The sequence below is a fragment of the Cebidichthys violaceus genome, unplaced genomic scaffold (genome assembly GCF_023349555.1).
Source record: "Cebidichthys violaceus isolate CVI_PGR_0920_01 unplaced genomic scaffold, fCebVio1.0.p SCAF_7, whole genome shotgun sequence".
Classification (NCBI taxonomy): Eukaryota; Metazoa; Chordata; class Actinopteri; order Perciformes; family Stichaeidae; genus Cebidichthys; species Cebidichthys violaceus.
In genome coordinates, this window is record NW_027176927.1 from 6,931,353 (window position 1) to 6,946,859 (window position 15,507).

The 15,507-nt window shown below is 40.9% G+C and overlaps 2 protein-coding genes and 1 pseudogene across 3 annotated transcripts; 1 reads left to right on the forward strand and 2 right to left on the reverse strand.

Moving 5' to 3' along the window:
• Nucleotides 1–42: 42 nt before the first annotated feature.
• Nucleotides 43–8,711, reverse strand: znf687a (zinc finger protein 687a). 2 transcript variants are annotated; one of them, XM_068735446.1, is made up of 11 exons: nucleotides 8,657–8,711; nucleotides 6,307–8,265; nucleotides 5,446–5,701; nucleotides 5,117–5,298; nucleotides 4,836–5,020; nucleotides 4,563–4,739; nucleotides 4,227–4,389; nucleotides 3,905–4,135; nucleotides 3,695–3,807; nucleotides 2,285–2,378; nucleotides 43–2,190 (listed from the first exon to the last, which is right to left on the reverse strand). In XM_068735446.1, exons 2-11 carry the CDS (start codon nucleotides 8,242–8,244, stop codon nucleotides 1,561–1,563), a joined length of 3,969 nt encoding a protein of 1,322 aa, XP_068591547.1. In that variant the 5' UTR covers nucleotides 8,245–8,265; nucleotides 8,657–8,711; the 3' UTR covers nucleotides 43–1,560. The 2 variants fall into 2 exon arrangements, with proteins under 2 accessions (XP_068591547.1, XP_068591546.1); XM_068735445.1 differs by having other exon boundaries at nucleotides 5,117–5,701.
• A 774-nt stretch (nucleotides 8,712–9,485) lies between these two features.
• Nucleotides 9,486–13,687, reverse strand: LOC137891576 (26S proteasome non-ATPase regulatory subunit 4-like). The gene is made up of 10 exons (XM_068736261.1): nucleotides 13,631–13,687; nucleotides 12,564–12,704; nucleotides 12,364–12,478; nucleotides 12,013–12,099; nucleotides 11,692–11,760; nucleotides 11,375–11,590; nucleotides 11,041–11,149; nucleotides 10,783–10,920; nucleotides 10,045–10,094; nucleotides 9,486–9,951 (listed from the first exon to the last, which is right to left on the reverse strand). Exons 1-10 carry the CDS (start codon nucleotides 13,654–13,656, stop codon nucleotides 9,781–9,783), a joined length of 1,122 nt encoding a protein of 373 aa, XP_068592362.1. The 5' UTR covers nucleotides 13,657–13,687; the 3' UTR covers nucleotides 9,486–9,780.
• Nucleotides 13,688–14,532: 845 nt separating this feature from the next.
• Nucleotides 14,533–15,439, forward strand: LOC137891046 (C-reactive protein-like; annotated as a pseudogene).
• The last annotated feature ends 68 nt before the right edge of the window (nucleotides 15,440–15,507 follow it).

A 15,507-nucleotide genomic window follows, 5' to 3' on the forward strand; every position in this document is an offset into this window, starting at 1 on the left:
TGTTTAAATGGTATTTGAAGACAAAAACAAGTTAAAATAAAACAATGTGCCAGTTTTTTATTTTTTAAACCTTTGGATATAAATCGTCTTTTTCAATGCAAGAACAGAAAAGTTAAATAGAACAATGAATGTTCAAGCATTGGATAATCTCCTGAGAAAGTAAGCACAAACAGGCCACTGATGACAACAGGGCAGTTCTTAAAAACAAAAACTAAGATGGGGATGCATCGGCTCAGTCAGTGGATCCTGTGGTTTTTCAGCCGGACATGAACAGCATAAACAAAGTGCCACTAGATCAAAACACATCCTCTATTAACATATCTTCTCCAACAACCTGCTGACAGTCACTGAGCCATGCTGCAACATCGTATTTTTTTCTTTTTCTTTTAGCAGTGCAAAGTATGAAAACAAATTCAGAATACAACATGTTCTTGAAAACATCAGAAAAGCACAAGGAACAGACATCATCACATACATACTGATCTTTTGTTCACAGTAATCTCATAAAACATTTAGAAAACGCATCACAGAGAAGAAATAAATCACTTAATCTAATGTTAATACATTAACATTCATTCAGTTTTACTCCATTAACTATAAATTCTTTACACTTCAGGTTTTTGCTGTCCATTTCCCAAAGCAAAGTTTTCTTAATTGTATATCTTATTGGTTAATTTTCATTTCAGTACAATATAAATATAAACATACAGGGACTTCAAACTTGCTGAGACATGTTATCAATATCAGTACACATTTAAAGGTTAGGTTCACATTTTTTTTCAATTACAATACCAACTCCCCACTGTATGCATTGAACGTTATTGGTCACTGTAATACTGGCAGTGAAGACATTCCTTCACAATATGATGAACTATGGGGGGCAAAATCCAGTGATCATTCTGTGAAGAAATATATTCAGAAATTTAGTTTCAGCAATCTGAATTAGATGAATGAAGTGGGTCCAAAGTCTTTTTAGTAACAAATTTCACATTTGTATAGAAGCCAATGACGAGGTGGCAATCAATATAAATTGTTATTGTACGGTTCTGAAAATGGCAATAAAAAAAGTATACACACACACCGCTGCAATGCTTATTTAAGAATATGTAGAAAAACAAACAAAAAGGACTTAGCAGAAAAATACCTGGGTTCATACTTCTCCTTAGTAAGATGGAAATATAGAAATCAAAACAGACACATTCCATCACCAACTATCAACATTCAATGAAACATCCGTCATAATCACAGTAGGCTCACAGCAACTAGTCAGACTAACTGTTCACTGACAAAGAAGTAGCTCTAATCCTGTGAGTCATCACTACGGACCACAGAAATGCAGCATTAGATCCTGAGCAGTAAAAGGTTAATCTTATCCTCACCAGTAAAAATCACATTTCATTGTTTTACAATCTATTCACATGGGAACTCTGTTATATCACCTCTCTTTGGTTTAATTCTTGCAAAAGTGTGCTAACCCACTCTTTGATAATAAGTCGACAGTATATAAGGCACGTGTAAATATTCTGTTATCACCAACCGAGAGTGCTCTTAGCCACGTATTTAGGGATTTTTTCCGGCGTTCCTTGCATTGATAAAAGCCATACCGTGAGTTCTGAAGTGCGTAGTCAGATCTGTTGCCTTTTCAAATTGTTTGTCACACACCCTGCAGGCCAGTGTGCCCTCCTCTTCCTTCCCCTGAGCTATGGAGGATTGAGAGGAGGGCGATGCTGGTGCCGAACCATCCAGAGAACTCTTATACTCATGGTTCCTGTTGGTACCAGGGGAAGGTGCTGGGTGCATGCTGATGGAGTGCTGGTTATCAGTGGATACGTCTCTCACTTTGTGGGTGATGAAGCGATGGCGTGACAGGGCAGAGATGGATGTGAAGCAGGCGCCACACTGTAGACACTGCTGACCGCCGTTGCCGCCCTCTGTCCCTCCTCGTCGGTGCTGGCTGATGTGCTCCAGGAACAATGCCTGGTCCTCTGTGGTGAAGCCACAAGGGGAGCAGCGGAACCCAGATTCAGGAAGGTAGAAGGGGGCAGAGGAGGAGGACCGCAACTTCTTCACTGGACTCACTCCATCAGTGGACTCTTCTTCCTGCTCCATCCTCACAGCTCCTTTCCGTCTCTGGCAAGCCCCCAAACTACCGTCCTGTTCTGAGGAACTGTCGGCCTCATCTCTGCCTCCCTGCGACCAGTGGAAATCAAGGCAGCTGCAGTTAACAACATCCTAGTAAAAATAGTTTCCTGTTTGACTTCTAGAAAAGAGAAGAGTGGCTTACAATCACTGTGTTCTGGCTCCCTGGCTCCATGCTGTGTCTTTGCTGAACATGTTTCTCCAACATCGCTCTGCTGCTGAATGTTTTCTTACCCTCACTGCAGAGAACACACACACACACACACACACACACACACACACACACACACACACACACACACACACACACACACACACACACACACACACACACACACACACACACACACACGATTTATTAACTGCAGTGAAGGTTTGATATAGTCAGCATTTTGGGGCATCATCTATTTCAGGAATCCCAGTTAAGGCTAAAGAAAGGCTGACATTTGTATTTATTATTATATAAGCATTACCCCTAAAATCACAAATAGCCCATGGAATAAGGAATAATTAAGAGTCATTCAAAAATAGTATAGTCTGTCATAAAAAAAAGCATAAAATGTTAGTAGTAGTATAGTAGGTCATATATAAATATATAAATGCTAAGAACAAATCAAAGTATATTATGTCAAAACAAGTCAGAAACAATGCATGTCATAAAAATAACATTAAAAAGTCATAGTTTAGTATGACAAAATATGTAATAAAGAGTAGAGTATTCGATAAAATGTCATAGTATAGTATGCCATAAAATTGTAATAGAAAGTCAGTTTATTTTGTTATAAAAAGTCAAAGTAAAGTATGTCATAAAAAAGTTTTTAAAAAGTCATAGTATGATATGCCATAAAAATGCATTGAAAACATAGTATAGTATGCCATAACAATGCCATTATGAAATCATAGTGTATTATGCCAAAAAGACAAACAAGTCATAGAGTATTCCATAAAATGTCATCGTATGTCGTATAAAATGCACTAAAAAAGTCTGAGTATAGTATGCCAAAAAAAGGTATGTATGACGCTCTAAAAGAGGAGGTTCTCTTTCACACTCTCTCTCCCCTTCTCTATGTGTGTGTGTGTGTGTGTGTGTGTGTGTGTGTGTGTGTGTGTGTGTGTGTGTGTGTGTGTGTGTGTGTAAGCGCATATACTAAGCTGAAGGAACCTACATGATTTCATCTGATTTTGCGCAAAATCCGAACTGGTGGTACCAATGACAAGCATTAAGAATACCTACACATAAATAGCCCAATGGTCCCGTTTACTTATGTAGGTCCTATAGAGTCATCAGTATTAAATTATGACTGTTCCATAACCCGTGTTGTGAATCTAGGGTTGGCTTTCACCCGCTGATGAGCCCTGTGCACCTTGTTAAACCAGGGAGGAATGGCCAACTTTAAAAAGCGGTGTTTACAAAAAGCAACTGACAAGTCCTACTCATACTCACTATCTGAAATCAGTGAGGTCACCACCTGGGTGTTATAAACAGAAATCCACAAAGTGCCAGCAAATTCAACTGTTGTGTCATGCCAAGGAATGCAGAATTTGGGATACTCACTGGCAACGAAAGCAACGGTACATGACTTTGTGTTTGTCTCTGATGTGACGTCTCATACTGGAGGTGGTGGTGAAGGAGCTCTCACACTTGTTACAAGGAAACTTCTTCAGATTCTACATAATACAAAACACAAAAAACACTTAGCTACATCTAATCATTTATAGCTGCATCTAAAAACTAAATCAATTTAGTCAAAATATACTTCCAGACCTTGCTATGTTGTTCAGCCATGTGGGTAATGTAGTCTTCCCGGTCTGTGTAGCGTGCATGGCAAGGGGCACACTTCCATCCGGAGGGGGTCTTCATCCTCTCCGTCTTGACCTTCTCTTCATCCATCCACTCCTCTCCATCTGAGCTCTCCAACTTCACTGAAGGCCGTGAACGAGATGAAGCAGCTGGAGGTGACGGCAACTCTTGTTTTAACGTGGGAGTCTTATGTGTCTGAGGAACAGAAGAAAAAAAAAAAGTGGCATTATAAGGCTGTCTTAACACTAACTGAACAATATTAGACACAATGTAAGCATACATGTACCTTGAAATGATCCAAAAGGGAATTCCTCTGAGAAAACAACTTGGTGCACTCAGGGCATTTAAACACATGCACCTTTTGATTGGTTAAATGAGTGTCAAAGTGGACGTGCAGCAGAGACTTGTTTGTAAAAACTGTGTCGCACATGACACATTTATATATTGACCTGTAAAAGGATAAAACAAACTGTGTTAATCAATTCAAAGGAAACATTTATTTTCATGAGTTAAAGAACGTGTATGTTTGTGTGTGTGTGTGTGTGTGTGTGTGTGTGTGTGTGTGTGTGTGTGTGTGTGTGTGTGTGTGTGTGCGTGTGTGTGTGTGTGTTGTAATATATACATGGTCTGTCCTTCAGTGAGCGTTGGATGTTGGGCACTGATGTGGTTCTGTATGCTGGGAGCAGATTTAAAAGCCATAGGACAGCTAGGGCACTTGTGGAACATATCACAATGAGCCTGTTGAATGTGAGCCTTCACTGAGTTAAGCCCCCCAAACACCACCAGGCAACTGGAACATCTGCAGAGAGAGAAAGAGTTGTTTAAATGGCAAAGGAAAGAGGGGAAACACGGGCATGCAAACAGAATTCCTGTGGATACACCGACAACATCACACCTGTATCCAATGCGTCGTGCAAAGTGTAAGCAAGTCTCGTTAAGGTGCGTTTGAAATAGCGGCTGCTTGGCTGTGCCCCCACACTCTGGGCAGACGTGTGGAGAACAGCCTTGGTGGATGCGTTGATGAGCTGCTGCAGTGCAGCTGTTGGGCAGAAGCATGGGAGGAGAACACTCTGTGCATGACTAGAGGACAAAAGAAAAAACAAAGGAATTAAGTTAATTCTCCTATCGTTGGAAAACAAATTTAAAAACAGATGTCCTCACACTACAGGGACTCACAGAGGCTTGTGCTGGTTGGATTTCTTGGAAATGCTCGGCCACTTCTTCTTTGCTATGAAACTGAGCCTGACACTCAGAACATGTATTACTAATGTACTGCACTGCGTCTGCTTTCTTCTTGGACACTGCTTGATGTGGCATTGGTGCTGGGATGACCTGGCCTAACAAGGACGATGATGGTCCTGAACAGAATGACAAAAGAGAAGGAGAGAGCAAGCCTGAGGAATCAATGAGGAGTATACAAAGAGAGACATAACCACACATATGAATAACATCCCAAAAAAAAAAAGAACAGTTAAGCAACAGTGCTGAGACAGATGTTAACCAACCAGTTGCCTTGGGTTCCGGGTGGCCAATCATCTGCTCCATCGGAACAGGTTTCATGACCAGGTGTGAACACTGCATGATCAGGCCTCTCTCCTTGTGTTCTCTGGCGTGTAACAGCAGGCTGCACTTGTTGTAGAAGGCTAACCGCTTGGCGCAGTGGTTACAGGTCACCTCGATCCTCAGTGAGCGGCGATCGTAGTGCCGCGCCAAGCTCTGCTTCAGTGCAAAAGCATCGCCACACTCCAAACAGCGGTAGCCCTGCACAGGATCAGACATTCGTCTTCTTAGACATTGACATTAATATTAAATAGAGCTATGTGAAACAATGCTGTGAGCTTGTCATGTCAAATTAAGACCAATGAAGCCTAGTTCTTGTTGCCTGCAAGGAACATTATATGTTACAATGAAAACGATGACACTGTTCATAATGCAGTATCAGATACTGCACACATTCTCTTCCCTTATATTGCTTTTTTTATTTAAATAAATGAAAACCCAGTTATCTTCTATCTTTGAAAGTTGGGCTGCTCATCATCATCAAATTTAACTTTAAATGCTAAGCAAAACAGCTGGATCAACCTGATAATATGTGATGTGGGAGGGAACCACATTTGCAGTTTACACAATTAGTGTTGCAACTAACAGTTAATTGGATTACCGATTAAACTCCAAATATTTTTTGGATTATTCGATTTGTTTTGTCCCTTAAATGTCACAATCTGCCACAGCTAAATGTGACAAATTAAAAAAGGCTTGTTTGTTCAGACCAACAGTCCAAAATCCCCCAAAAATGCAGTTAACTAACATCTATTATAATAAATGATCGAATAATTGTTTTAGCACTGTTCACAATGACAGCTTACCTGTGCAGGTAGAGGAAGGCCCCACTCTGCAGGAAGAGGTGAGCTCAAATCTGGTTTATAACTGGGCAGGAGGTTCTTGTTGTTGAGGATCTTGTTGAAAGCTTCCACCAGGTTGGTCTGAGTCTTGGATATGATTGCCCCGGTGCTGTTAACTATGGAGGCTGGTCTGCTGCTACCTTGAGGCGTAAGCAAAGGTGAAGGAAGTGTCATCCCGCTGTTCAGAGCTTTATGACCCAGGCCACGAGGGTTGACCCCACCCGGAGTGACTCTCGGAGTGGAGACGGAGATGGTGGGCAGGGCTGCAGTTTTGGTGATGCTAACAGCTGTCGGGGAAACTTTAGACTTGGTGTCCACTGCGGTTTTGTCTTTGACCGTACTGGCACCTTCCAGCGTTGCTGCACAGGCATCCTGGAGCATCGCCATTGCAGGCAACTGAGATTGCTGTGATAACTCCCTCTTGGATCTTGTGTTGTGACGTTCTGGTGAAGGTTTTGAACTATTCGCTCCCTTGGGAATGGCTCTTTTTTTAGGGGCAACACCCTTCACAGTCCTTGTGATGCTACCTGTAGGCATTTTGATTTTAACTTTGAGGGGACGCAATTGAGATGAAAATGTGTCTGCAGCGCTAGCAGACCCAGGATCCTCAGTGCCAGCACCACAGCTCTCCTCATTTGAATTTCCCCCATCTCCGGCCACCTTTTCACTCAGCTCCTCAGTGTCACCCAGCCTTTCCTCTTCTTTGGGCTCACCTTCCATGAGCTCCTCTTCGTGACCTAAGTCCTTGTGGTTTGCCGTTGCTTGGGCCGAATCAGGGCTGCTGCATCTCTTGGGGACCACAAAACCTGTCTCACTGGGCGGTGGGCTCTCAGGTGAGTCCCTTTCATCAATCACATGCTCTGGGTATTTCTCCTCTTGGACTGATGCAGAGCCCGCGCTGAGAGAGGGGAGGCAGTCCTGGAGAATCTGTGGTTGAGGAGCTGTGGAGGGACAACTGAGGTTGGTAGGTTGCCCTTGCTCCTCAGGTTTGGGTTTAGGTTTTGCAGGTGCCAGAGAAGGCAGAGGACGATGGGAGACAAGACAGGGATGGGATTCAGGAGACGCAAGAAGTTCAGACTGTAGTTTTGCTCTGTATTTAAATTTGGGAGGGGAGGACATTACAGATTCTGGGCTCTCCTGGATCACCAGCGGACTTCCTAAGTCAGGCTCCGAGTCATCGTCATCTGAGTGCATAACATGTTTAATTACAGCCTTAATACTCCCATTTTGTGGTGAAGGGGAGGATGATGGATTATTGAAGAGACAAGTTTCCTCCTTCTCAGGCAAGTGGCGAATAAGGTGAGGACTAGCTGAGTGTAGGGAAGGGGGAGTTGAGGTGCTAGGACCAGCTCTAGTCGAAGACAGGAGGTAGGGGAGGGGCTTCAGACTGGTTATGACATCAGGCGCATGTTGGACCAATCCAACCTCAGCTCCTTTAACGCTTTTACTCTCAGTAGCATTCAGTGTGGACCTCAATGGTGAACAAGGGTGCCATGGCTCTGTGTTGGACTGTCCCTGATCCCTGGGGACAGATCCCTCAAAGCCATTGGCAATCTGTTGCTCCACAAGGGCATCTCCCACAAGGGAAGCCATTTTTTGACCAAGTTGTGAGGTGAGGTCACCCACTGTGACTGTGGCATCGCTGTGAGACTTCTCCTCCTCTTCCAAAGACTCAGATCGTACTATGTTCTTCACAATAACACTGACCACAGGGAGATCACTGTGTGAGGCAGGAGGGCAGGGAAAGCATGAAGGAGACCCACTCTCTCCCTCATCTGAATTGGTCCCCACCTCATCTCGTTCCTCCTCTGGACTTGACTGAATGGCCTCTTTGGCATCAATGTCAGGAATGTCAAAAGCTGCCAGCAAATCATCAAAATCAGGAGTCTTCATGTCCCCCATTGCCAGCACAAGGCTCGAGACCTATCGGGGCAACACACGAGTCAGAACAACAACGTTACATATTAACGTTAACTTGATACGTTGACACATACTTGGTGGTAATTCTGCTCCAATTACAGATAAACAGGTCTAAAGAAACAAGAAAGTCGCCGTTTTGCATGTCAAACTTAACTGTGGTGTTGCAACAAGTGGGTCCTTCTGCTAACAGCTAACGTTAGCTAAACGTTAGCATTTAACTAGCTGGCCGTGCTAACGACAAATAGCCAACTTTCCTCACGTAACGTTAGTCAAAAACTACAATTAGCTAGATCAGTGTAACACTCAGCTAATGCGGTCCCAATATATAATACTTAATGCGCATTGTGTTTGCTCTAGCTGAAGCTAACATTAGCTTCTATTTATTTTGAATTACCTGCTAACGTTAGTTTGCAAAGTTGGTTCCTGACTTTCTTGTCGGACGCATAATTTCCTCGTCAACAAATTGTGCGACAGTGACTTCCCAGGTGGCTCAAAAAGGTTGCCCACAATATTAAAGCGGTGTTATGGAAACACATTCGTAGACATTACCATTTCAAACACTATTTCATAAAAAACTTTTTTAATACGAACTGAACATTCTGCAATTTTCTCTACAATCTGTGACTTTTGACAAGTGGTGGTAAAAGCTCTCCCATATTACGTAGAATTACAAAAGTATTGCCATCACAACATAATTAAACTACCATATGTAAAAGTACTCATTTAGTAGAATTGCCTTTTTATCGTTTTGTGATTATTGATGTATTAATGGGCATGTCACTACGGCTGATTTTATGTATTATTGATATATTAATTACTTGACGAGTATAAAGTAACAGAAAATGGAAATACTGAAGTACAGTTTACCTAAAAATTGCACTTAAGTACAGAATTTATGAAAATGTTCGTATTTCTACTGGTTTTGGTGTTATGAATCAATAAATCTAGAAAGATGTATTTGTATTTTAGTACTTGCTGACAGGCTGTTATTATAAAATGTGATTTGTGGTCTCATACTAATCACACGTACTAATTCTGCAAGAAAAGTACCTATATAAAAACACATTAATAAAACTCTTCATCTGCTTTTTAAGTTACATACTAAATATAAATTATACACTGTTGATACTTCTCATTAGAAATAGCTGTGATGTTTGTAAATATTAATGCATTGAAATTAAATTGATATGGTGTAAAAATTAAACTAAATCAGATTCAAGTACCACCTTGTACTATGTAAATTTATTGAGGAAATCTGCCTTCTTACTGAGTAGTTATATTACAAAAGATTCAAAAGAAAGCATTTCTGCTTGACACAAAAAATGAAATCAGAATAGGCATTTAACCTTAAGTTGAAAAAAGGCAAAAAATGTTTATAGTTTACACAGCCTGTACACAGCCACATAAACAAAATGGTACCTGTATGTAGGAGGGTAATAATGTTACTGTGAACAACACATGCGGTGCAAGTCTCTGGTCTTTTTTTATTCATCATATATTAAGTTCTTCTTTAGGTGTTCATTTCTTTTTCTCCTCGTCCTTCTTGTTGTCGGGTTTAGAGCCCGTCTGGGAAGCCAGGGAGCCCATGGCGTTACGGATGGCCTCGTTGTTTGGGTCGACTCCAGGAAGGTTTTCCAGGACGCTCTGAAGAAACTCTGGATCCTGCATAACATCATAGTCCTCTTCATCCTGGACAAAGAAAATTACATATTGTAAAGTTTACCACGCACATTTCAATCTGGTGAAAAAGACAAAAGACTACTAATAAAGGCTTGTGCTTACCTTAGCCTTGCTGGAGTCAGCTCCTGTGTCCATGTCCTCAGCACCAAACTCTGCAAGAAAAATGGAACAGAAATGTTGTTTGATTAGGAAAAATGGGGATTATGGACAATTGTGGTCATTTTTAACCTGGATTGATGATGTGCAAAATAATTATTGCCAAAAGTATTACATCCATGTGTTATCTTAAGTAACAAAAAAAAATACCAAGCTTGTACTCTCATGCTGCATTTAGTTTAAATAGAGAACTTTGTAAATATGGACCTTAAACTGTAACAAACTTTTCTCTTGCCAACTGTTAAGTCATTAATCACAAGTAAGATATGTAGGAATGTTTTCCAAGCTCCAAAGTGGCACTCTAATACAATTTATTATGCTAGGTGTAGTAGAATAATAAATTGTATTAGAGTGCCAGTACAAACAAGCCAATAATACTGACAGCAGCATCTCTAGGTAATCATTAACCAAATTGGCAGTTAGATATATACACTTCTACAATCAATCATGCCTTTTGTAATAAAAGGCAGACATACCATGGCTTATTTTAGATTCTGAGATACATATAGTATAAGTAAAACACATAAAGGACACCAGCCAACTACAAAAAAGTATTCTGCTTCCTCTAACATGCCGTGAACATGATTGTATATTGTTGGTGAGGTATACTGAATCTGAGCTTGTTTAGAGGTTAGCAATTCTCTGAGTCAGGGAAATTCAGGAAAGTCCAAATCCATGTTTTACCTGCTCCTTCTCCCTGCATGGACATCTGCAAAGCATAGGCAATCTGTTCATCCTCAGTCATGCGGCTGAAGTCTGGTAGAGCAGGTGTGGATAACTCTGTAAGGGGAACGGACATCTTCAACAGGGCATCATCGGACTCTGCAACAGAACGAGAGAAAAACACACCATGTGAACACACTCAAAATGGGAGCAATATATCCTCTACTGAAAGAAGATGGGCAGAAATTGGCAAATCAAGTTGTTGGACATTTTTCTCACCATCTGCAGCAGGAGAGGAAATACCAGCTTCAGTAGCTGATGCGACAGCGACTCTGCGAGCTTCATCCTCCTGTCGTTGTCTCTGCTCCTCCATAGACACTCTCAGAGCCTAAAGAGAAGAGAGGAAGAAATCAGCAAGTAGCATAAGGCCACACAAATACACTGAAGAAGAGAGATTAAAAATGTGGTATCGAAGGTAGTGGGGGAAAAAATAGCAATATGGAGAAATAATCCAGAAGATTTTACAGTCAAAAGACAAGAGAAGTTGTTTGTGTAGTTCAATAAACTACACAAACAGTGACCCATTTTTACCCACTTTCCCCTGCTCTCTTACCAAGGCAAGCTCTGGGTCTGCACTGGGATCCACTCCAAACTCAAAGTCACCAGCACCCAGGCCCAGCACTGCACCTCCCTCTCCAGCCAGGATGGGTGAGGACAGCAGGGCATCAGCCAGACTGGGGCCTGGAGGAACCGTGACCAGGTGGGAGCCTGCTCCCTCTTTGCCATTCAGTGTGTTGATGAAGGCCGTCAGCTTCTCTGTGTTCATCTCCTGCAGGGGTGAGAAAGAACGAGGGTAAGCACGTGGACCAGCAGATAACAGTGTAGAAATACATTAAGAACATTAGATATTCAAGATGAGTGGAAAAATACCTCCTCTCCAAAGTTAATGATATCCACATTGACCTTTTCCTTCTTTAGACGCTTTGCCATTTTGACCAGCTACAAGAAAATAAAAATACTTCAGTGAATAATTATGTATTAATATCAATTTGGTGCATACAGGTAGCAGTGTTTAAAGTTCACTCCATAAGAGTGCGATGAGCAGCATGATGTCTACCATCCCATCCAAAGACAATCTCAAGTGTCTGATATTATTTAAAGTATCCTCCCTGGTTATCAATAACAAAATCCCAAATACATGAACACTAATAACACATAAAACACATGGACTTATGTCAGAACGTAGCTCACTTCTTTTTCGTTGTCCTCCACTGGGCTGCCAACAAACGCAATAATGCGCATCTTGTGGTTTTTGCCCTGTCTGTGCTTCAGTGCCAACTACAGAGAGAAAAAAAATAAAAACCGTATGAACTGACAAAAAGGTTTATATGACAAATAAGATGATGGATCTTTTCACCACAGACATTGTGGCATGTAAAGTACAGCTGTAATTAATAACATTCAGATGAGGCAGTTCTTTAACTGACTCAATATGTCTTATTGTTCCATAATTTCACTTTTTCACTCTCCCAGCTCCTCTATTGGTTTTCCTGCAGGAGGAGCAGGAGAAGACTCACTTTTTAATGAAAGTCACAAACTCACATGTGCAACCCTGATGCCGGTGCAGAAGCAGATATTTCCGATAGGCTGCACAGCATGCAGCTTGGACAGTATCCTGCCTGTGTCTGGAGTCAGTGTGGTCAGCACCTCACAGTTGCTGCACACAGACACACAACACTTGTGTTATTTTATTAAAATAGTTTTAGATGTCAGCACTCTCATTCTAACACATTGCCTCTTACTTTGCCATGGTGATGAGGCCCACGTTGTTTTCGGGGTTGGTGCGGGTCTTGGAGTGACAAACCATATTAACTGCATCCTGCTGAGCCTGCAGCCGGGTGGGCAGAAAGTCTCCATTGCGCATGTACTCACTATTGTCCACACTAAGAATGAAAAATAGTGTTAACAATGTAAACAGTGTAAAGTACACTGATTGGACTAATATTGGTTATAACCAATGTGCATCTCTAACAGGTACTCTGTATACGTATATGTTAAGGGGAGGACACTGAAACAATTAGTTCATCACTTCAATGATCTAAATAACTGCAAACACTTTTCATAAATGATTTATCGCTGAAGTGATTCCAGATTCTCAAAAGTAAGGATTTGGACGGATGGTTGTTAAAAAACAAGCAATATAAACACGTTGCTTTGGGGAAAAGTCATGAGCATTTAAAACAGTTTTCTGACATTTAATAGACAAAATGTTTAACTATCAATATATGAACACAATAACCTGATCTCATACAATGTAACGTTGATGGATTGAACCAATGCAACAGTCCTGCAGAACTGATACCTGTGAACAACCATGATATTGTTAAACAAAACAGAAGGTTTCTCAAGATGTGTTCTCTCCATGAATGTATCCAAAACTGAGACAGCGTCTATTTGTTATAGCTGACTTTTGTTTGCTAGCTAATGCTAACGCGTTAATCAAGAGACATTTCAATTCAATTTGAGGCTCAATCTGAATTTAACAGCTACGTTCTCGTAAACGTAAAAGAGCAACTTCATATAGGCTAGCGTTAGTAATCATATAACTTGTTAAATGTCCATAACGTGACTAAACAGCCCTTTGTTAGCTGTGTGGAGGACGCTCCTCCTGGCTAACGTTAGCTAGGTGATGGAGTGACTCAGGGAATAGCTTGAGCATCTTCAATCACAGACAAAACTAAATAAACGTACGAATGTTTCAGCCAAACAACGTAAAAAAGACGAATATTTAGTTTATCAAACAACAGCTCTTTTGGAATAAAGTCACGCTTCTCCATTTATAACTTTAACCATATTTCTTATTCCTTACCAGACCATAGTACTTTCAAGCACCATCTTGATGTCCGTGGTTTACAACGTCATCGTGAAGGTTTATGGGTAATGGTGTTTTTTTTTTAGAAAAAAAGAAAAACACTGTGTATTTCATACAATGTTATGATTAAATGTTCGGATGATTAACTATTTTTAAAAAGTGGGATACAATACGCTCTAAAAGTTTGCTCTAATGCTCAAAAATAACGACTATAATGACATCCTCTATTTCTCTTGCTCTGTAAACCAGTGGCACGCTCACTCTCAAATGCAAAGGCCAAAAATGTAAAAGGGGCACCAACTCAGTGCTATCACAGGAGTGTACATGTGAGCAATAATGTAGGTGCCCTGTGATAGAAAAAACTGCTTCTTTTGTAGGTAAAAAAATAATCATGCAAGTGTCACATTAAGACATAGTTTGCCCCTACAGACCCAAAAAGTTCCCCCTTGAGGTCAGACATCCTGAAACTGGGGCATCCAGGACAAGAAGCTGACACGGCTAGGTCACAAGGTAACGGATAATCCAAACATCTTAGATCTAATAGTTCCCCCTTCTTCAAAACTAGGGATTTTACTGATGCTTTATTTCTTTTTTCTTCAAACCTAATATTTTTCTCATTAATTTTTAAGTTATTTGCTAGATACCTGTGATCCGTTATGGTTTTTGTTGATTTGTTTGAATTCACTGTCATAGTACAAATAACCAATTTAATGAAGTGGCATTTACTGATTGGTTGCTGGAAGAAAAAAAAGTGTCTAAATGCACTTCCCTTTGTAAAAAAAAAAGAAAAAGTAAAAACATATAGTACTTGAAACACAAGTAAAACTGTTAACTATTTTAACTAATAGGTCAACAAAAATATTGACTTTTTGAAATCTCAGATGGAGAAACTTTGCAACATGTTGAGTAGCACCCCAAGGTCTGTCAACCTTTTGTCAAAGAACAAAGCTTTGTGAAGAAGTTTGTGTTCACACAGTAGCAGTTAAATCACATCTCTTAAATACTTATGTTTGTCTCAATCACTGAACATTTTAGTTCATGTAGTCCATATTCATGCTCACTCTCCTCCTCTGAAATAATGTTAGGTTAGCTTTTCAACCTTTGCAGATTTATCAAGCAAAGTCTTTGTCTTCCCCAATTAGACCAATATACATATATCATATGAAATTCCTGACATCTCAAACCAAATTCAGCTCTGTGACCTGCTGTCTCTGGTGACTGGTTTTGTCATAAGAAAGCATTTATTCATTTTAATGTTTGAAGAACTGTTTGCCCCAGTTTGTCACAGCTGGCACATCTGTTCAGATTCGAAACAGATCTCACCAGGAGCAATGGGCTCTTCTCTTTGTCTACACCCACGCACAGCGATGACTTTGTGCTCTATAATGTTGATCAATTCAGAGAATGTCATAAGAATGCATGCTCTGCAAGGGGTACAGACTTCCTGATGCTGCTATTTGCTCCAAACACCTGGCACTCTTTGTGCACCACCTGGCGCTCTTACAATATGTTGGCTCAGCTGTGGGTGGACTGCAAGGCGACCATCAAGAGGTTCATCCAATCCGGGCCCATTACTGGAGCACCCATCAGCATCCTGGGCCAAGAGCAGGAGTCCTTTGGCGGGGGTTTGGATGAGAATCAATTATTCATCGATAACGATTACTTTGGTCCACATGTCGGACTACATCAACCCCACTGCTGATATCAAACGCTATATGGATGACATACTTAACTCCAGACAATGTGTTCAACTGAAGAGCTCTGGAATATGAAATCAAGGCAGGTTTTGGTGGAAGGGGAGTCTAAATTTATTTAACAGAGCGTAAGACATTGAATTAATCATGAGACAAAAACGCAAATCAAATGCATTATAC

Bases quoted from the DNA above. Each gene is read 5' to 3' on its own strand.
- znf687a (XM_068735445.1), bottom strand. From the start codon at position 8,244: ATGGGGGACATGAAGACTCCTGATTTTGATGATTTGCTGGCAGCTTTT. The intron at 4,390-4,562 runs GTATATATTACA...ATCCTTTTACAG, and splicing joins CTCACTGAAGGACAGACCAT to GTCAATATATAAATGTGTCA. The intron at 3,808-3,904 runs GTCTGGAAGTAT...TGTATTATGTAG, and splicing joins TGGCTGAACAACATAGCAAG to AATCTGAAGAAGTTTCCTTG.
- LOC137891576 (XM_068736261.1), bottom strand. From the start codon at position 13,656: ATGGTGCTTGAAAGTACTATGGTCTG. The intron at 11,591-11,691 runs GTATTTTTCCAC...TCACCCCTGCAG, and splicing joins TCATTAACTTTGGAGAGGAG to GAGATGAACACAGAGAAGCT. The intron at 11,150-11,374 runs GTAAGAGAGCAG...TCTTCTCTTTAG, and splicing joins CAGACCCAGAGCTTGCCTTG to GCTCTGAGAGTGTCTATGGA.